This window comes from Apis cerana, linkage group LG11 (assembly GCF_029169275.1).
Source record: "Apis cerana isolate GH-2021 linkage group LG11, AcerK_1.0, whole genome shotgun sequence".
NCBI classification, from domain to species: Eukaryota; Metazoa; Arthropoda; class Insecta; order Hymenoptera; family Apidae; genus Apis; species Apis cerana.
Window position 1 is genome coordinate 6,117,069 of NC_083862.1, and position 22,427 is coordinate 6,139,495.

The 22,427-nt window shown below is 15.7% G+C and overlaps 2 protein-coding genes and 2 long non-coding RNA genes across 4 annotated transcripts; 1 reads left to right on the forward strand and 3 right to left on the reverse strand.

Moving 5' to 3' along the window:
• Positions 1-1,162: 1,162 nt before the first annotated feature.
• Positions 1,163-2,007, reverse strand: LOC133666938 (uncharacterized). Its single transcript, XR_009831840.1, has 2 exons — positions 1,638-2,007; positions 1,163-1,480 (listed from the first exon to the last, which is right to left on the reverse strand). It is a non-coding gene; the product is annotated as an uncharacterized LOC133666938 (long non-coding RNA).
• Positions 2,008-3,961: 1,954 nt separating this feature from the next.
• On the reverse strand, positions 3,962-6,350 carry LOC133666935 (nucleolar protein 8-like). The gene is made up of 7 exons (XM_062081516.1): positions 6,217-6,350; positions 5,603-5,750; positions 5,346-5,516; positions 5,074-5,285; positions 4,720-4,976; positions 4,416-4,640; positions 3,962-4,345 (listed from the first exon to the last, which is right to left on the reverse strand). Exons 2-7 carry the CDS (start codon positions 5,708-5,710, stop codon positions 4,194-4,196), a joined length of 1,125 nt encoding a protein of 374 aa, XP_061937500.1. The 5' UTR covers positions 5,711-5,750; positions 6,217-6,350; the 3' UTR covers positions 3,962-4,193.
• On the forward strand, positions 5,855-12,200 carry LOC133666939 (uncharacterized). The gene is made up of 2 exons (XR_009831841.1): positions 5,855-6,230; positions 11,753-12,200. It is a non-coding gene; the product is annotated as an uncharacterized LOC133666939 (long non-coding RNA).
• LOC108002408 (sodium-independent sulfate anion transporter) lies at positions 9,611-22,116 on the reverse strand. The gene is made up of 11 exons (XM_017064079.3): positions 21,892-22,116; positions 20,255-20,450; positions 16,747-16,967; positions 15,879-16,065; positions 15,626-15,790; positions 12,736-12,897; positions 11,891-12,031; positions 10,771-10,916; positions 10,289-10,462; positions 9,995-10,151; positions 9,611-9,913 (listed from the first exon to the last, which is right to left on the reverse strand). Exons 1-11 carry the CDS (start codon positions 22,114-22,116, stop codon positions 9,720-9,722), a joined length of 1,968 nt encoding a protein of 655 aa, XP_016919568.1. The 3' UTR covers positions 9,611-9,719.
• Between the last annotated feature and the right edge of the window lie 311 nt (positions 22,117-22,427).

Below are 22,427 nucleotides of genomic sequence, written 5' to 3' on the forward strand. Positions count from 1 at the left end.
TTCTTTTTGAATTGATATTATACAATATGTAACAAATTATTCAAATTAATAAAAATTTACATTATAATATATAGATAGTTTTTTAGAAAATTATATATATATATATTATACAATACAATATGTAGCAAATTATTCGAATTAATAAAAATTTACATTATAATATATAGATAGTTTTTTAGAAAATTATATATATATATTATTTTATTTAGTAATACTTGTAATAATTGGTTTAATACTTCTTATAATATTTAAAAATTGATTTACATATAATAAAATATAAAATGTAGATAATTAAATTAAATACTTAAAAAATAATAAATTCTTTGCAATATCTATAGCAATTTTGATTATAATCAATATATTTATAGAATAAATTTTTCATTTATGTTAATATATACATATATGTTCTGAAATATTTCATTATTACAAATATTGAAAATATATTTTTTATACTCTAAAATAAAAGAAATATTACTTATTAAGAAATATTAAATTAAATTAAATTATTTGTTTGTAATTTAAAATTTTATTCAAATTAATAGAATAATAAAGAAATTAATTTACTAATTTAAAAAAATAAATTTTTTAAACTTATTATTTGATGTATAAAAGAAATACATATATTGTATATTGAATATTTAAATAAATATTTGAAGAATAAATATTTTATAAAATATTTTAATAAATTTTTTATTTTATAATTTATTCAAATATTTCATAATTCTATGAAAAACATTTTTTGCTTTATTAATATTAATAAATTCCTTTATTAAAATATAATATGTATAATGTATAATATTACATGATACATGTGTGTGAAATATTTACTATACTTAATCTTTATATATAAATATGAAAAATATAATTGTACTTTAAAAATTAATACATAAAATATATATAGAATATTAGATTAGAAAATTGGAAATAGTTATAATAAATATTTCTAAACTATATTATTATAATCATATCATTTATCATATATATTTTTAAATAATTTTAATATATAAATAGAAATTAATCCTTGTTTCATAATAATTTTTAATTTTATTTAAAAAATTAATTTTTATAATTGATAAAAAAAATTAAAGAAAAACGAAAAAAATAAAAGGCATACCTGATAAAATTAGTACTTTTGGGTAAAAAACATTTCTGAGTAAAAATATTTTTCTTCTGTTGTTCGAAAAGAAACAAATATATTTTGATATTTGGCAAATAAATTCAAAAGTATTACAAAAGATTAAATACATAAATTATTATTTTATAACAGATTCTTAATATTGGTTATAAAGAAGTGAATTTCATATTACCCTTATATAGTACTCTTTAATTATATTTTCATATTAATAATCATATCAATGAAATCTTCTTCGCTTTTATTAGGATCACATCGTATCATTGTTTGTGTTCCACGATGCGTCACTGCTTTTAGAATCACTGTAATGGATTTACTTATTTCTGATCCAATATGTTCTTCATCATCCTAAGATTTTATATTTTATTATTTTATAATCTTAAGATTTATTTATTAAAATGAATAAAGATTTTAATAAAAACAAAAACTATTTGTATGATATTGTAGCATTTTTTTTTAATATTTTTTTTTAATATAATAAATGCAAACATAATGTATTATATACCTCTATAAGACTGCTTTCTATTTCCTCTGATTCAATATTTTCTTCAAATGATGACATAATATTGTAAGTAACATATATATTAATAAATAAATAGAATTATTTCATATGAAAATTAATTTATATATATAACAATTGAATGATCGAAAATGCAATTTCATAGTTTGCTATGTTGAAAACTAAAAATAATAAATAAGCAAAATTAATTTATGTAAAATTTTCATCTTTATTAATATAATTTGTTGTATTGAAAAATATTAAGAAATTCATATAAATTTACAATGATTTCTATTTATAATATTAACGTTATTATTTTTTTAATATATTTTTTTTCGTTTGAATTCAATTATCTATGAATAAATCAATATTTTACATAACAATATACTATATCTAAAGGAATTTTTAAAAATCTAATTGAAAATTTGAAAGATTTTATATACATTAATAAAATTATTTTTATTAGTATATTTCTTATTTATGAATGTTTTATTATATATAATATACATAATATATATATATACATAAAATATTTCTTCTCAAATTAAAAACATAAAAACATAAAAATAATCATTAGTTTAATAATTGATAACTTATTGATGAATTAAATTTTTACTTTCTTGAAATGTATTCATAATTTTAAGTAATTAATTTTTTTTATTGAAATATATTTTTTTTTTTTTATTGAAATATATTTTTGAAACTACAATTGGAATATAATTTTATTATATTTATTTTGGAATATAATTAGAATATAATTTTTTTTTGTCACAAAATATTTTTTTTTTTTTTTAAAGACAAATAAAATATTACTTTTTATAATAAACATATAATATGGAAGAATATATATTACAATAAAAGACAGCTGCATATTGAATGGAATATGTATGACGAAAGTTTAAATATATCGATATCAAAATTTATAAGAGATGAAAATTTTATCTATATATAAGAGATGAAAATTTTATCTATATATAAATTTTTTTTTATGCAAAATATAAAATAACTAACTATATATATATTCAATCAATGTAATGCATTTCATAAATCTAATTAATTGCATTATTTCATTTTATTAATTCTCAATAGTTTTTATAAGTATCGAATTTGATATAATCATTAAGGTTTCGAAAAAATCTTCGATTGAAATATACATATAATTTTTTGTAAATATAATCTTTTTTAATTGAAAAATATATATTTTAAATATATATATATAAATATATATATTTAAAATATATATTATATAAATATATATTATATAAATATATATATTTTAAATATATATATTTTTTTACGTATAATAAACATACGTATAATTACACGTATAATTTTTTACAAAATTATATCATAATCAATAAAATTTATGAATCGATTATTCTCATTGCAAGAATATTTCATTACTATTTTTTCGATATTATTTGTAATACTATGATAATGAAATTTTATTCACAAAAATAAAAACACATATAAATAATATTGAAATTTTTAAAATATTATTATTAAAATTTACTAGATTCAAAAAAAATTATAAAAATATTTCAAAGAAACTTCTAGAATAGATATGCAGATGTTATGTATTTTTATAATGAATTATAATATATTGAGTTTTTACTATTTAAAAAAAAAATAGAAAAAAATAGAATATTATTATAGAAATAAAGTTGTTAGAAAAAAATATTTTTAATATTTTAAAATATAAAATTATTTTAAAAATTGTATTCTTATATTGAACTCATCTAAGATCTAAGATCTATTTTAAAATGTAAAATAAAAATAAAAAATATAATAAAAAATTATTTAAAAAATATTGTAATAAAATATTAAAAGAAAAATTAAATAATATAGTATTATGTACATATATTAATAATAGTTTTATTTATTTTTTTTTATATTATACAATATAAAATTATTTACCATTATATTAATATTATATAACGAATGTATAAGAAAAATTGATCCAATGAAAAAATATATTTAAAGAAAAAATGATCTAGTGAAACAAATTTATATACTTCATTGGTTTATGAAAAAAATATGCTTTAATAATTTAATCTTTTTAATGCATTTATTTTCTATACTTCTCTAATATTTTGGCAATTCTAATTATTAATTTTAATATTTAATTTCCTAATTAGCTTAAAAATATTTATAATTTAAAAGTATAAATTAAGTTATTATTATAATAAATAAAAATTATAATTATAATTTTATATAAGTATTATATAAGTATTATATATATAATATTATATATAAGTATCATATAGTTATATAAGTATTTTTGTTCAATAATAATGAGAATGTAAATAGTAAAAAAAATAACGTTAATATTAAAAAAGAGATATTTTGTATTTTATATTTTATATAAAATATTTCATATAACATTTTCATATATATGACACATTCAAAGTTTTATTTCTCTTTTTTAAAAATTATTATTAATATAGAGATAATTATTTATCAATATATTTATCAATATATTATTTAATTTACTAATTCATTTATAAATTTAATATCTTATACATATTTAAAATCTTAATAAAAATATACATTAAAGATTTTTTATTTTCTTTTTATTTTCTTTTTATATCCCCAAGGTTGTTTCTTTTTCAAATTTTTTTGAATTTTTGAGCGTACAATTTGTTTTAATTCTTGTCTAAGTTCTTTAAATGTATCTTCTGACACATATTCTTTTGAAAAAAAATTTTCTGCCTCTAAAATTTATTAAATATATTATATTATATATTCATAAATAAATATTATATTTTAATATAAAATACAAACCATTAAAACGAATATCATTAATGTCAAAGAAAAATTTATTTGTATTTTTAATTTCATGATGTATATATTGTTCATTATTTATATATTCTTGTTTATTATTGTCTTCATTATCAGAAGAATCATATTTAAATAGCTTCTTTGAATTGAAATCAAAATGAATCTTTTGAGATTTTAATGACATATTTGACACATAATCATTATCATTATTATTATCATTATCATCTCCTATAATGATAAAAAAATAATTAAAAATAATAAATATATAAATTAAATATTTTAATTAATATATTATACAAAAATTAACTTTTTTCCTTATCTACTGTTTTTCTATATGTATTTAGTAGACTAAATTGTCCTTCTTCTTTGAAACTTTTTGATAATAAATCTGATACTGAAAAATATAGATCTTTAGACACCTCTACAGATGGATTTTCATTTATAACTTTAATTTTATTTTTTTTTTTTTTTTTATCTTTCTTGGTTTCTGATTCAGATTTCTCTATATTAATTTCAAATTCTTTATGATCATTTTCTGTAGGATCATATCTAATCATTCCTTTTCTAAAAAAATATGTACAAAAATATTTTTATAAATAATTATTATTAATATAGAGATAATTATTTATCAATATATTATTTAATTTATTAATTCACTTACTTTAAAAGTTTTATATCCTTATTTATATTTTCATTTTTTAAAGTAATAGGCATTCCCAAAATATTTTCTAATATATCTAATTGTAATTCCTTTTCTTTTAATAAATCAATTTCATCATTATTTGTAGTAATATTTTTATTTAATTTTTGATCATTTTCTATAAAACGTTTATCAAGTTTAAATCGTTCATCATTTCCCAAAATAATATTACGCTACAAGAATTAAAATTATTAATTATTTAAGATTGATTATAAATATTATAAAAAGCTTACTTTTTTTCTAATTTCAAATTTATTAATATCAATATCATTATTTTCATCATGATTATCATCATTATCAAATAAATAATATTTCCTTTTTTTTTCTTTTTGATTGATTTTAGGTTGCTCAATTTTATCAATATCATCATCAAATATTATTTTTCCTTGATGTGATTTATTATCCTATAAAAATAAATAAATATTATCCTATAATAATAAATAAAATATATTCAACAATTCAAAAACTTAAAATTTTGAAATATATTTACCAAATTCTTTAAAGCATTTTGCACTAGCAATTCTTTGGCTTTAAAAATTTGTTTTTTATGTTTTAGCGATTCTAATCGTTTTTTTTCAGAAACACTAATTTCATTCATTTTTATTCTCTCATTATTGTATCGAACAATTCTTTTATTTCTATACAAATTATAAAAATTTTTAAATAAATTAGTATATATAGTATATATACTATATATAGTATAGTATAGTATATATAATATGATATATAGTCACTTTGATATAAATATTTTTATAATTAAAATATGATAGTAGTGATATTTATTGAACTTAAAGAAATCGTGAAACTTATGAAAAGTATTAGAATTAACAAATTTTTAAAATCTTATGAAATATTTATAGATAAAAGATTAAAGTTTATTTTGAAATATCAAAAATTATTAAGTTTGATTCATTAGATAATTTGTAAATACAAATCAATATGGCAATTTTATTATCAAACTTTAAGAAAACTAATTTTATATGAATAAAAATAATTTTTGAATTATATATGAATAAAGTCCTATATTCAAAATTAACATTTGATATTTATTGAAATCTATTAAGACACAAAAAAAACTTAATAATTTAATTTTGATTACCTAACCTAATATAACTTGTGTAAGTATTAACAGTATATGATATATCATTATACTATTTCGTATCATTATATAAATATTGTTAATTATTGTTTCAAGTTTAATATTGAGACGTTTATTTCTATAGCAGCAATTCTTATCTGATTATTTATAATAAAATTAATATATAAATATATACTTATTAATATAATGTTATACAAATCTTATTACAAATAAGATGGTATTTTAATTTTTTAAAGCATATATCTCGAAAAATATAGAAATTATGAAAAAATGTTTTAAACAAAAAAGTAAAAATTCTTTTTGCATTAATGATTTTTTTACATCTTCTTTATTAATGAATTTATTAATGAATTATTTCCAAAAATTATTTAATATTCATATTTTTTTAATTCTAATAATTCAATAATTTAAAAATTACGTAAAATTTAATGTTTTTAATGTGTTTGACAAATTAATTGATGTTTTATTCATATTTGCTTTGTATACATTCATAATTTATATATATAGCATAATTATCAAAAATTTTCATTCATTGCTGATATTATATAAATTGATTTTTTAAACAAGTGATATTTCAAAAAATGAATAAAAAATCTCATTAGATTTATCTTCAATTCTTGGTTGAATTTTTGATTATGTTTAAACATTTATAATTTTTTATGATAAAATTAAATGATTTCTTAACATTAAAACTTATTTTCTGAAATCTATTGAATATTAGAAGAAAAAAAAAAGTCAATAAAAAAGTCAATAAATTTTATGTGCCAAAATTGTGTTAGAGTATTATGCAATATTAAAATGTGTTATTAAAATTATTTGATCTTATGATGCTTAAATAGGCTTGTAAAAGTCATTTTTAAATAGAAATCTTTTTTTTATATATGATTGTATTTGACATTGAAACATTTTGAATTTTATATTTTATTGAAATTTAAAAATTCTTAAATTCTTTCATATATCTTTCTATATTCTTTTATGTAAAGTTATTTACTATAACTCTTTAATTATGTGAAATAGAAAAAAATATTTCAAGTAAATGTTATTAGATTTGATAACAGCTATTTAAATAATAAAATTAATATTATTATTTTATTTAAAAAAAAGATAAATGCTTCGATATTTGAGATTTATCAAAAATTTTTATTATTTTAAATGATTGACCATTTAATTCTATATGTAGTGTGAATCTTTATGGAATATGGAATTTTTATTGAATTTCAAAATTTTTCTTCAGATATAAATAAATAATTACTAATAATGTTATTAATTACTAATAATATTATTACTAAATAATAATAATAAATAATAATAATAAATTATTTTATATATATTAAGTGCTACTTCTTTACTTACATACTATATATAAATTTATAAGATAATTTTATCTAAAAATTATATATAATAACATATATTAAAATATAATAATAAAAAATTATATATTATATTATATATTTTTTCTACTATATGTATTTTAAAATTATTTTCAAAATATTTATTTATTATTATTTATTATATTTTTTAAACTGCAGTAGATTTTCTTTGTCTTTTAATAATTTAAAATTTTTAATAATACAATATAATGAAATGAAGTGAAATGAATAATGTAAAAATTGCAATCTAATATTAAATTATTATTAATTATTATTGTATTCTAATGGTATATCATATTAATTAAAATATCATTCTAGCATATATTTTAGCTTTAATTGTTTAATTTTTTTGAACAAAGTTTAACTGTGATAACTAATAACATTTAAAGATTTTTTTTGTTTGATTGAAATTTTTCTTAATAAAATTTTATTATTCTAATATGTAATTAATTTTTTTTTCAATATAATAACACATATAAACATATATAAAAAGTTTATAAAGTCAATATATACATGTATTTAGAATAATCTTTATTTCTTATTTTTTGAAATATTTCTCTTCGAATTTGTTAATATGGTATTTTGTAAAATTAACATAAAAGCAACATACTAGGATTTTTTTATAATTTTTGATAAAAAGTATATTTTTGTTTCATAAATTTAGTAATTTTGATGTTCTCTAAATTTTTTCAAATGAAATTTTTTGAAAAAAAATTATTAATGTAAAAAATTTCTTTGAATTTTAATTTTATATTTTAATAATCTTTCAAAAAAATATTGAGTTAAGATTCGATTGTTAATTTTCAAAAAACACTTGTATATTAAACATTTTAAAAAAATTTTATTTATTTATACAAAGATAAGATCATTTTGATTTTTATAAATGATAAATATATTTTTAACTTTACTGAATTATAAAAGCATATATATATATGTGTATATATATATGTGTATATATATATATATATATATATATAATGATTATATAATTTTAAAAATTTTTAATATTGAAATGTTTATTTAATAAATAGAATTATAAAACAAATCCAATGATAAAAATAATTTTTCATGTCTTATAATATAATAAAAAATTATCAAGATTTAAAATTAAAATTTTAAAAGATTTTAATTGGTGTTTTTGTTTATTAAAAATTTATAAAATCAAATATTTATCAAAACATTTTTTTGATAAATTATTAGAAATAATCTAAAAAATAATAATTAAATTATTTAATTATACATTATATGTGTTAAGTGCTTTAAAAATTGCACATATATAAATATTCTATAAATCATTAATAAATTTATTAATTTATTAAAATGGATCTAATAATTTATCATATAGATTTCTAATGTATTGTAATGTATAATGTATTATAAAGATTCATCAATTTATATAGATATAGATATTATAAACATATATCTATGTATTTTTACAAATTATAATGTTGAAAATATGAAAATATGTAAAAATTAATAAAAAATTAAAAAATTAATTTCATTATATTTATTTTTAACAAAAAATTTGCATTTATAAATATTTTAATTTCAATTTAGAATTATTAAAAAAAATTAGAATTATTAAAAAGAAATGATAAATTTTTAAATTTTCAAATTTAATTTTAAAAATGTTCTATATGTATGTTCTATATATTTTTTGATAATTTACAATTAATTTATATATAATAATTTAATTTTCAATGAACAAAATAATTATTAGAACATAGCATGGTAAACAATGCATTGCATTTATTATTGAATATTCATTTTATTACATAATATATATATTATTTATAAATATGTTTTCTGTATTTTTTCTTTTCAAAATTGCTATTGTATGTATATATGTATATAGAACTACTTTTCAAGTTTATTAATACAATATTTCAAATAAATCAACTTATATGTATTAATGTTTTCAATAGAGAATATTTCAGTCTTAAAAGCAATACTATTACTTGATATTATCATTATTCATATTTTTAGAGCAAAAAAATATGTAAAATATACAATGCATAAAAACAATAAATTAGTATGGTAGAATATTTTATTATTTTATTTCCTTATTTCACATTTATAATATTTTTGGTCAAAAATATTAATTGAGAATGAGGAAATAATACTGCAAAAATAGTATATCAATTTTGTTTAATTTCTTGTGAAGATGTTAACATTAATGCAATTTCTTCTGTGCCATCTGCAGAGTTTGTTATAAATTTCGGAAGTATTTCTGATTCTTTTTTATTATCATTGGTATACATGAATGTTCCATGTTCTATCATATTTTCTAAAAGTTGTCCTTTCGTTGTTTCTGTGTTATTTAAAATACCATCTAAACAATAAAATTACATTAGATATATTATAAAATATTTTAAAAAATAAACTAATTAAAAAATTAACAACTAAAATATACCATAAAAAATAGAAGATATTTTATCTTCATCATCAATGAAATAGAAATATTTTTTATTTGCAAAAGTTTCAATACTATTAAACGTGTGTAAAGAAATATTCATGAACCATAATTTTTTCTTTTCAGCATTGATATTTGCAGATAACAGTTCGATTCCCTATAATTAAAAAAAGATATATTATTCTTTTAAATAATTTTACTTTATGTGTTTTTATATATGTATATTTTATTATTTTATGAATATTTTTATATTTATATTTTATATGTATTAATATATGTATACATATCTCTTACTTTTATTGCTGTGTAATCGATACTTCGTATTCTTTCACAATCAATAATAAATAATATATTATTTTCATCGTGTTTGAGAATTATTTTCATCATTTTGTTACAAAAATAATTCGCAGTAGGATAAAATAATCCACTATCTGGTTTAAGTATTATGTATTTATCTCCAAGTTGTGTCTAAAAAATACAATGAAAAAATAATATTTGATTTCTTAAATGTAGAAATACATAATACATAATACATAATATTATTTTTCTATTATAAACTTATATAATATTATATATCTGACTGAACTGAAAAATAATTATTTTAACTTTTCATTTTAAAATGTTTTATAATAGATAGTATAAATAAATAGAATATATTCTACATGTAAAAATAAATCGAAAAGTTAGAATGATATCTTTTACTCACATGTATAATAAATAAATATTTTATTAATATTAGTATTACAAATATATAATAATAATGTACTATCTTTTACCTTGCATTGAATCACTTCGATTTTTGGTCTAGCAGATGGTCGAAGAAAAAAAATCAAACTAAACACAGCACCAATTAAAAGTCCTAATTCAACGCCAAACATTATACAAACTATAAATGTTATTATTGCGGCAACTGCGTCTTTTTCTGAAATTAAAAATAATATATTATATAATATAATATAATATTATATAATAATATATAATGATGAAATATAAAAATTTTATTTGGAAAAAGCTAAAGAAATATATTATAATATTTTTATATTTTTATAATATTTTTATAATATTTTTATAATATATTTGTTTGGTTTTTATTAAGTAAAATTTTCCAAATGACGGATATATTATAGATAGTTTATCGTAATATTTAATTATATTTTTATTCTTATATTATAAATATTAAAATTTTGAAAAAGTTTGCACAAATTTATTCATTTCATTTGCAATAATTTTTATTTTTTTTCATGATTAATCTTCTTAATTTCTTTTTCATTTTTCTGATTCATTTCTTTTTAATATATTTTTCAATTTATCAAATATTTAAATATATGTATATGATTATATATATTATATGTATTATTATTTTAATAATATAATATAATATAATATAATATAATATAATTAAATTATATTATTTTATATTTTATAATTAGAAAAATTTGAAATTTGATAAAATATCATTAATATCTTAATACATTTATGCAAAAGAAAAAATTTTTCTATAATTGATGTAGAATATGATAATCATTTTGATTTTATTTCATAATATTATAAAAAAAATTTTAATGAAGATATATGATTGCAAAAACAAAATATATGGATATTTTGCAAATAATAACATATTGCAATAGTAATAATATATTTTTTTAATTTTTCATATATATAAAAAATTTTTTTTCATTTAACAAATATTATCTAAAATTACGAATCTAAAAAGTTATAAATTTTTTATTATCTTATAGATATTTATTTTTATTACAGGTAGTAGTGATAAAAATTTAATAAAAAAAGGAAATTAAAAGAAAAAGGAAAATAAGAAAAAAATTATTTTTCAATAAATAGTATTTATAAGCAACATTTAATTATATATTATTTTATTATTATATGGAAAAAACTTACTGCATCCTTTCCACAATAGTTTTATTATTTTCAAGTCAATGATGAATATTACCGCACTTATTAACACCGCTGAAAGAGTGGAACGTGGAATATAATAAAAATATGGTGTTAAGAAACTCAATGCCAGTAATGTCATAATTCCTAAAAAAATATTTATATTATAATACTATTTATTTATAATTATTTGATAAAAGGAAAGAGAAATTATATTATATATTTATAAATTATAATTTATAAATTATATCATATATAAAGAAAAAAAAAAAATAAAGGGAAATTTTTCAAAGAAAAACCAATAAAAATATCTATATCATAATTGTTATTAATTACATTTTTTTACATGTTTTTATATACTCAGAATAATAATTTTCTTAATTCTTAATTATCTTTTTTTGTTTAGAATTATTATTTTATTTAATGTAAATGTTTTGTTCTTATTTAATTGTACTGAAAAAAAACGTGAATTTTAATATAGATTATAGTAGATTAAAGCTATGATTACAATGGATGCATTTTTTGATGAAATAAATATTTTCATAAGAGTAATTATAATCTTATAAAATTATAATTTTATAAATTTTATATTATATCTTATAATTTTATAAGATTATTTATAATTAATTATAATCTTATCATTTTAAAAATATTTTTAAACATTAAATAGAGTTAAATGAAATTTTTTTTCTATCTTCTATTATCATTTTCTATCAAAATCATTTTTTATGAATACATTTCGATTATACATAAATTATTGTCATTAAAAGAAATCTCATTTATTAAATAGTCCCTTTATTTTTTATTTATCTATTTTTATATTTTCATATTAAAATAGATAAAAATATTACCGACATATATACCAGCCATAGGCGTTCGTACACCGCTGGCAGAAATGACAGCACTTCTGGTGAACGCCCCGGCAGCTGGCATCGAGGAAACAAAACTTCCGAATATATTGCACAAACCGAGCGTTAACATTTCTTGTGTCGCATTTACATTGCTACCGCTAGCTAAAAATACAAATTCAGTCACTTATATTTCATTGATGTTTTAAAATTGTGAAATCATGGACCTGTATTCAAAACACGTGGACATCTTTCATAAGTAAATTTGCAAAATATTATTACGAAGTAATTTTCAAACATTTCCGCTTGTTTATAATAATAAGAATCTAATTCTTCAATTTAAGTTTTTTTAAATTGACGTAGCGTCAATACTAAGTATGAAAAACTTAATGCATATTTGAAGGAGCTCCAGTTGTATCGTTTTCTGATAGAAAATATTATTTATACATATTATTCTATCTATTTTTCATATTTATCGTCGTATTATTGTTGACGAATTATATACATTTATACAATTATATATATTTCATACGGTTTGATATTTTATTATATATTTTATTATTAATAAATTTTATTATTAATAAATTTATGAAGTCTCAATATAGCAATAAGAATAAAATAATTTTATATGTAAAAATGAATGTAAGATTAGAATACAATTTTTCATTGATAATGATTAAATTTCAATAAAATTTTTATAAAAATATTACCATTAGAAAAATAATTATACATATATTTTATTAAGTGTATCTATTAAATTATATGCCAGATTTTTTTATTTTATAGTATAATATTAATATTTTAAAATTATTTTAAATGTAATATTTTTTTAAATATTTTTAAAAGTTATACATAAGATTTTAAAAATTATTAATTGCCTTATTAATTTTTACTTAGTTATTTATTTAAAAATTAAAATATTAATCGAACATAGATATAATAAAGTAGATATAGATAAAGTAGATATAGTAAAAAATAATAATAAATAGTAAATATTTTTTACAAAAATTTTTTTTATTGTCATTTTTTGATGTTATTTCTATCAAGTTCTTAAAAAGTATAATTTATGTACTTAATTTCAAGTATTTCTAATATTTATAAAATATTTTAATTTTGAAACGCACAAAAGAAAAATTATTATTATTATTACTTTATAGTATATTCTATTACTTTATAGTAATAAAGTAATAAAGTAATAAAATAAATTAATGCATTTAAAAGAAAATTTATGATAAAAAGTACAAAAAAATAGGTCAAATAATAATAATTATATCATCTTTATTAAAATAGAAACAAAGAAAGAATTTGACGTATCATAAATTGTCATCTTGTTCTTTTCTTAGATGTATGATATGGAAATATCATCAAGTAAATTTATTACTTGTGCTTATAAAGAGAAATACATATTTTGATTTTAAACTCAATTCTCGAGATAGTTACGTTATTTAAAAAATGACCATATTATATGTAATTTAATTCGAATACTGTCCTTTATTTTTAATTATTTTTAAGATCTTCAAAAACTATTTACGAATAAATTATTAAATGAAAAAAATTTGGTATTTTTAATTTTTGAAAAAATAGTATGTAAATTTTATACAAGAAAAATTGTTAAATTTAAATTTATGTAATATAATTTTATTTTTCTTAATTGTTAAAAAAATATTAATATATGTTTTTATTTAAAGCATTAAAATTATTAATTATTAAAAATATTAATTTTTTGCTTTGAATTAAACATTTAAATTCCTAATTTGAGTATTAAATATTTGTTATAAACATATAAATTAATGCACATTAATTAAATTTTCGAAAATAGATGTGAATCTAAAATCACTAAAAAGATATTTGAGATTTTCCATTAATTACTAGACTTAATATTAAGATATATAACATAACACGTGAATAACAAATTCTTTTTAATAGATACAATCGAATCTCATTAATTCGAATGTTACAAGACAAAAACATTAGTTCTTTTCTTGAGATTCGAATTATCTGATTATATAATTTTGAAAGCAATATGTATCTGATTATAATTAAATAGATTTTCATATAAAAGTTAAAAAAAAAAAGATTTATAAGTATTATAAAAATAAGTAATATAATGTTCTATACATAGTATAAATAAAATATATTCTATTATCTTTAAATAATATAAACAATTTAATGATAATTTTATACTTTAAATTTTTAATAATTTTTATAAGTAATTTTTATAAATTTTTATAAGTTTTAATAAATTGGAAGTAAATCTAAGATAATTGAAATAAAATGAAAAATTTGGAATGGAATAAAAAATAAATTAACAAAGTTACGATCAATAAAAAAATTTGTATATTCTTCTAAAATTAATCGAATTATGTAAAATAAATATGAAAATATAAAAATATGGAAATAAAATTTTATGATCAATTTTTTCAAATTTGCCATTCTATATAAAATTTTTATCAAAATATAAAATATATATATAGAATTAAATAAATTAAATTAATATAATAAATTGATATTTTTTATATAATAAGTAAATAATTAATAAAAAATAATATACAATAAATCTAAATTTATTTTTGATTTGTAATGTTCCTTATTTTTGCACATAATATATGAAATATTTTTTTTATTAATTTAAATATTTCTTATTGTATATTAATTTTGTTCAAATATACTAAAATTATACTTGAAGAAATATAATACAATGTGTTTATTTTATATATAATTATAATTATATATTTTATATATAATTTTAATCATTATTTATATCATTGTAAAAATATTAGATGTATTAAATAAAAATTTTTCGTCTTTTGTTAGTTATGAGTATGAAAATATATTCGTAATAATATTTTTTTTAAATACAAGTCCACTACGTTCCAAATAATTTATTTTTTACCAAATGCTTTAGCAATGGCTACGTTTGCCAATACTGACACCAAAGGTAACACAATTATTCCCGATCCTATATGAGAAGTTATTTGCCAAAAAGTATAAGTTTCATTTCCAATATGAGATGAAAATGGAGGTAAAGAAAAATTGGGAAGTCCAGATTGTATTTTTCCTTCAAATCAGAAAGAAAAGTTAATAACAAAGAATAATTCATTGTAGGAAATTTCTCAATGCAAATTTCAATATAATAAAGAAGAAACCTGAAAGAATGAATGGCGAAGATCCTATTTTTTCGAAATAAAAAGCTATCGTCGAAGTAAATAGAATCACCAAAGCGTTACGACAGATGGAGAAAAACCACAAGACTTTCTTCAAATACATCTTGTTATTTTTTTTCTTTCTTTGATTCTTATCATTTCCAAAACAGCAATTCATATCTTTTAGTTGCTGAATAAAAATGTGAATTTTTTAATCGTGATTGTTTTATATATATATATATATATATAAAATTGTGATTTTTTTCGGAACAAATCATTGAAAATCTCAAAATTGAAATTTTTCGAAACTTAAAAAATTTTAACATTCTCGAAATTTTTATATTTCGAAATTTTCAAAATTTAAATAAAGAGTTATTATGATATAAATTTATTCTCATTTAACTAATTATAATCCAATTATATTTACACTTTATATTTTAAATTTATTTTAATTAATTCAGTATTAAAAAATGATAAATGTAATGTAAAATACAATTTTGTATTTAAAAACAAAAAAGATAAATACAGTTTGTATAAAGAATTATGCAATAAAAATTTTTCACAAATTAAAAGAATGATTATTAATTAATTATAAATTTAACAAATTTTAAAAATTAAAATTTATTAAAATACATATTAAAATATAAATTTATATATAAATTTAAATATAAAAAAGAAAAAAAAATAAATATGAGTTTTGAGAATTTTAAAATTCGAATGTTTTGAAATCTCATGACGTTTCAGATTTGAATTCCTTGAATTTAAAAGTCAGATTTCGATTTATTTTTAACTTTTTTTTATATATTTTTTTAAATATTGAATTAAAAACTATTATTTTATTTTTATAAATTATTATTTTGAAAAAACTTACTCTGAAAAATAGAAGAAAAACTATACTGCAAAATCCAAGAATTAAATCTGCTATTCGTATATTTTCGATGTTTTGAAATATCTTTCGTAGATTGTCAACAATATTGTGCGCTTTAAACTTTAATCCTAAAAGTCCTTGCAATTGTGAAATGATAATAATAATTGAAGTAGCAGAAGTAAAACCTGATGTGACGGGCATTGATATAAAATCTACTAAGAAACCTATAGTATAAAAAATTTTATCATTTAATATTTTTTAATTATATTATAAAATAAATAAACGATAATAAACATACTTATATTATACTTATATTAATACTTATATTAATCTTGCAATGGCATATAGCTTTTAATTATATTCATTAATGAAATGGAAAATAATACATATTACATGTGGAATTTATATAATATTCTTTTGAATACTTAAATATGTAATTTAAATATGTAATTTAAAAATATTTGAAAATGTGAATGAATTTTTTAAGAATGTTTTGCAAAATGTAAATACGTAACATTTTGAAATCAAATGAAAAACATTAATGTATTATTGCAGGATCAATATTCAGATACTTTATTCTTTCTTAATTTGTCTTCTTCTTCTTAATTTGTTACCTTGTATACAAAAAAATTATAAAATATCATACTTGTGATATAATTTGAGCATTGCATTTTATAAATTTTATTTATAATTATAATATTATTTATAATTAATTATAAATACATTAATTTTGTCATAATAGCAATAATTATTTGTATAAAAAAATTAAGCAAAAAAATATTATAGATATATTTTCACATTTTCACAGAATGATATTTGAAATATGATAAAATAAAAGAGAAATATGAATTTAATATTTTGTAAAATTTTGAAAAATATTTGTTTTGTTTGATAATTTTAAAATAATTTTTTCAATATAATATTATTTTTATTAATTTTTACTACTACTCTTATATAAATTTACTATTATATAAATATTATAATATAAAGAATATTTAAATTATATGACATAATTACTTAAGTTTGATTAAATAATGCATAAGATAATAAAAAAAATAAATAATAAATAATATATAAATAAAATAAAAGTAATAGTATGAAATCCAATTTAAAATTTTTATGAATCATAATAATAATATTTTTGTATACGGGTAATAAATTCAAAGATAGAGAACTGTCTGAATATTACTTAAAGTAGGTATGCACGATTTTATTAAAATAATTAATGCGTTATTAGCTTAATTTTTTAAAACATTAATTTAATAAAAAATGTACTTCTTTTTTAATATTAATATTATTTATTTAATAATTTTAATTTTTAAATTTCTTATGAATGCTGAATTTGAAAATGTTAGCAGAATTGTGCACACCTATAAATCATTATTGGAATACACAGATGCAAATCAAGTAGAATATTCATTCTTATGATTTAGTATTTAAATTATATGTACATATAATATATTATATTATATTATAATATATTATATTATTATATTATAATATCATATATATATAATAATATAATTGATATTATGTAATTTGTAATTTATTATAATAATTTTTAATATATGAAAAATTAAAATTATAATAAAAAAAAAACATCAAAACAAATTAAATTTTAAAAATATCTTTTTTTATTAAATCAAAATCAGAATTTTTATTATTTTAACAATTATTCTATTTTATGATATAAAAAAAAATTATTTATATTGATCAGATCTTCAAAATTGTGTAAATATTTAATATATTTCAATTGAAACTAGTTAAGATCAAAATTAAAATTTTAAAAAAGAAAAGAAGATTTAAAAATTAAGAAAATTTTTATGGTTTTTTTTCTTTGGATATATAAAACTATTAATTAATTCAGCATTAAATAATATTATAAATTTCTAAAATTCAATATTTTTTAATGTTTTTTGAATTATATCTTATCTCAAAATACCAAAGATTCTTACGTCATTTTTACATAATAATTAATCATAATAATTATAATCAAAATATAATCATAGACAGGACAGAATATTTAACTTTATATTTATTTTTAATTGCAATTTATTTATTCTTTCTAATCTTCAAATTAAATTATTATAAGATTATTATAAAAAAAACTTCACGTAAAAAAATACTAATTTAGAAAATTCTACATATGTAGTAGATAATATATGGATAATAACATATATAAAAATCTTTCTATTGCAAATAATCTAGTTTTGCATAAAGTTTTGTATATTATTATAATTTAATTTTTTAAGTATATTTTATCTATAAAATCTAATTAATACCAGAAATATTCTATTTTTTATCTTAATAAATTTTACTTATAAATTACTATAAATTTACTATAAATTTTAAATTTATTATAGATTATAAATAAAATTTATCTTGTATTCTAATCATAAATTCTTTATAATCGGGTATTTGATAATAATAAAAAAATAAATAAATATAAATAATAGAAAAATAAAATATAGAACAAAAAATAATTTAAAATGAAAAATTATAATCATAAAAAAGAACAATATTTTTTTAAATATCAAAATTTTTTTAAATATATTAGTTGTAATCTAAGAGTTTCTTGTCCATATATTCCATAAATATTTACAATTAATATTTACAAAAATTGATAATGATAAATTTATTAAAATCCTTTTGATCATATATTTTCAGGTTTCATACTTGTTAAAGAATTCAAATATAATAAATAAAATGTAATAAACAAAATTCATCAGCTATATAATTATGTCATAAATTCACAAATATGAATAGAATTTAATGCAACAATAAGAACAATGCTAATATCTTAAAAAAACGATTAAAAAAAATTGTTTAAAATGATAACATCTTAATATCATTAAAAATTAGTAAAGATCATATTTGAATCATATTTGAATAATTAATCCAAATAATTCTGAAATGTTAAAAAATATATAAATATATAAATATATTACATATTATATTATAAATTAATATGTAATAATATTACATATTAAAGTGATTTTTACACATTAAAATGATACAATTTACTTCGTCAAGAATTCTCATGATCTTTATATATATTTAAAAATTATCATATAATTTACTTTGTTAGATATATTTTTATTGATACTATGATAATGTGATGATATTGTGATAACAGAGGTGACTGCCTTTTGCACTAAATCTTTTGATTATAACAGAATTTCATTTATATAAAATTAAATAATTTTCAAATTAAATGGATTTAAATTATAAATTTTTAGTTATATAATAAGTTATATAATAAGAATTTATTAATCAAATTATTTATATCTGCTCCATTGTTTAAATAGTAAGTGAATTCAATTGGCAAGAGATTATTTAATTAATGGAATTATAAGTAAAGTTATATTATATCTGTAGAATTAATCGAATGTTCCACTATTTTTTTGCATCTGAGTATCATTATATTATTAAAACATTATTTTTTTGAAATCTTTGAAATCTTTGAAATTAAAAATCTATCGCAATTAAAAATTATTTTGTTGATACGAGCCTAAACGTAATACACCCATTAATAATTCTATGCATCCAGCGAGAAAACAAAAAAGCACGACAAAATCCACTGACATGTTTCTCGTATATTCCAAGGTTAAAAGTGACATCAAAGATGAAGGACCAATCGATACTTCTTTAATTGTTCCGAAAAGAAGGTAGAGAAAATTGCCCATTAAGCACGAATAAAGACCATACTGCAAAAAATTCAATGTTTCAATATTTATATCTAATTTAACATAAATTTAACATATTTTACATAAATATAATATAAACACAATAAATCTTAATTAGTATAAATAATTAACATATTTCTATTTTATATAATAAAATAATTTCTCTTCCTATATTTCTGTTTTTTTTTAGAAAACATTTTGTAATACATAGACATTTTGTTTAACATAGAGACATGAAATAAAATATACATATGTGCTATACATGTAATTGTGTAAATTGAACATATATATTTTGTATATTTATGTATATTTTGGAAGAAATTTTATTTTATAATATAAAAATTTTGATTTGAAAACTTATTAATAATGTTTTTAAACATTTTTGATTATTTTTTTAAATTTTTTTATATAAATAATTTTTAATTATATAATATTATTCTAAATTAATTTATTTTTCTTTTGTATATATATATATATATATATATATATATAAATGTATTTAAAATTATATTTTTTATTAGATATAAAATAATATATAAAGTTAAAATTATCTATAAAATCTCAAAATATTAAAAGGAAAATGTCAAGTTTGTTAAACTTTCATATAGAAATGTAAAAAGAAAAAGATAAATTAATTATAGAAAAATTATATAATTATCATAAATTATAAAAAATCATAAAAAAAAGAAAGTTTCTAAAAAGAGTTCAAAATATATCTTGTAATATCAATTTAAACATATTCAAATAATTATAAATATATTTTTATTAAAAATTATTTATTTTATATTACATAAATATTATTTTAATATATGTATAAAAAATTATATATATTAGATAGAAATAAATTTAATAGAAATAAAAAAAAAAAAAATATTTCAAAAACTTAATTAAACTTTATATAGCAATATATCGAAATTATAAGATATTATTTTAAAAAAGTAAAAAAATAAATTAGAATTAAATAATTTGTTTTCTTAAAAATGTTAAGTTCAATTAAGTAAACAATAGACTGGAAATTTTATAATTTATAATTTAATAATAACTTTTTAATATTGTAATAAAAAAATTTTATACTTGTTTCTAAAAATTTGTAATATCAATTTTAAAAATAAATATTCTTATGAATATGATATTCAAAAAGATAAATACATATAATTATTGAATGCAATATATATATATATATATATATATATAATACATAATATATAATACATAATAACAAATAATGGTAATATGTAAAATATTAATAAAATATAAAAAACAAAAAAATATTAAAAAAACAAAAATAAATATAAATAAAATAAAAAAATAATATAAATAATCAATATAAAGTTATCATTGTAAAAGACATTACGTTATATTTAAAATTAAAATATTCGTTTATATGATCAAAATCCAATTATTATGAAAGTTATATTAAACAAACAAAATCTGTTAATAGATTGATAAAAATAAATAATACCTGGGCTGTTAAACCTGCAAGCGCAGCATATGCGATACTTTGAGGAATCAGAGTTAATCCTAACGAAAATCCAGCTACAAAATCCGAAACAGCATCCAATCGAGTGTACTTTGGTAACCAATTTAATATTGTTATGTATTTAACAATTGAAAAATTTGATTTATCGTTATCTTTCTTAGATGATACATATTCTTCCAATGGAATAGATTCTTTTGTTCCAGACATTCTTTTTGCAAAATGAAATTTCAAAAAACACTATATAATTAATATGATTAAATTAATTATAAAATTTATTCGCTTTATCACTTCACAATAACATAAAAATTGTATTTAAAAAAAAAAAAGACAAGACAGTTATCTTGAAGAAACCGTGCACTGGATTATGCACCTCGTGTCACTATATTCGTACTCCATATACACACGGTTTTACTTCTCTATCAGCATATTTTCACCGCTTCCAAATTGTTATCACATGATATGTCTTTCGTTAAATATTCTTAAAGTAAATATTTCTTAAAGTAAACATTTGGCGCCAA

Bases quoted from the DNA above. Each gene is read 5' to 3' on its own strand.
- LOC133666935 (XM_062081516.1), bottom strand. From the start codon at position 5,710: ATGAATGAAATTAGTGTTTCTGAAAAAAAACGATTAGAATCGCTAAAA. The intron at 5,517-5,602 runs GTAAATATATTT...TTATTTTTATAG, and splicing joins AAAATGCTTTAAAGAATTTG to GATAATAAATCACATCAAGG. The intron at 4,641-4,719 runs GTTAATTTTTGT...TTATCATTATAG, and splicing joins AACAGTAGATAAGGAAAAAA to GAGATGATAATGATAATAAT.
- LOC108002408 (XM_017064079.3), bottom strand. From the start codon at position 22,116: ATGTCTGGAACAAAAGAATCTATTCCATTGGAAGAATATGTATCATCT. The intron at 16,066-16,746 runs GTAAGTTTTTTC...ATTTTTATTCAG, and splicing joins TTTTTCTTCTATTTTTCAGA to CAACTAAAAGATATGAATTG. The intron at 10,152-10,288 runs GTAAGAGATATG...TTTTAATTATAG, and splicing joins TCGATTACACAGCAATAAAA to GGAATCGAACTGTTATCTGC.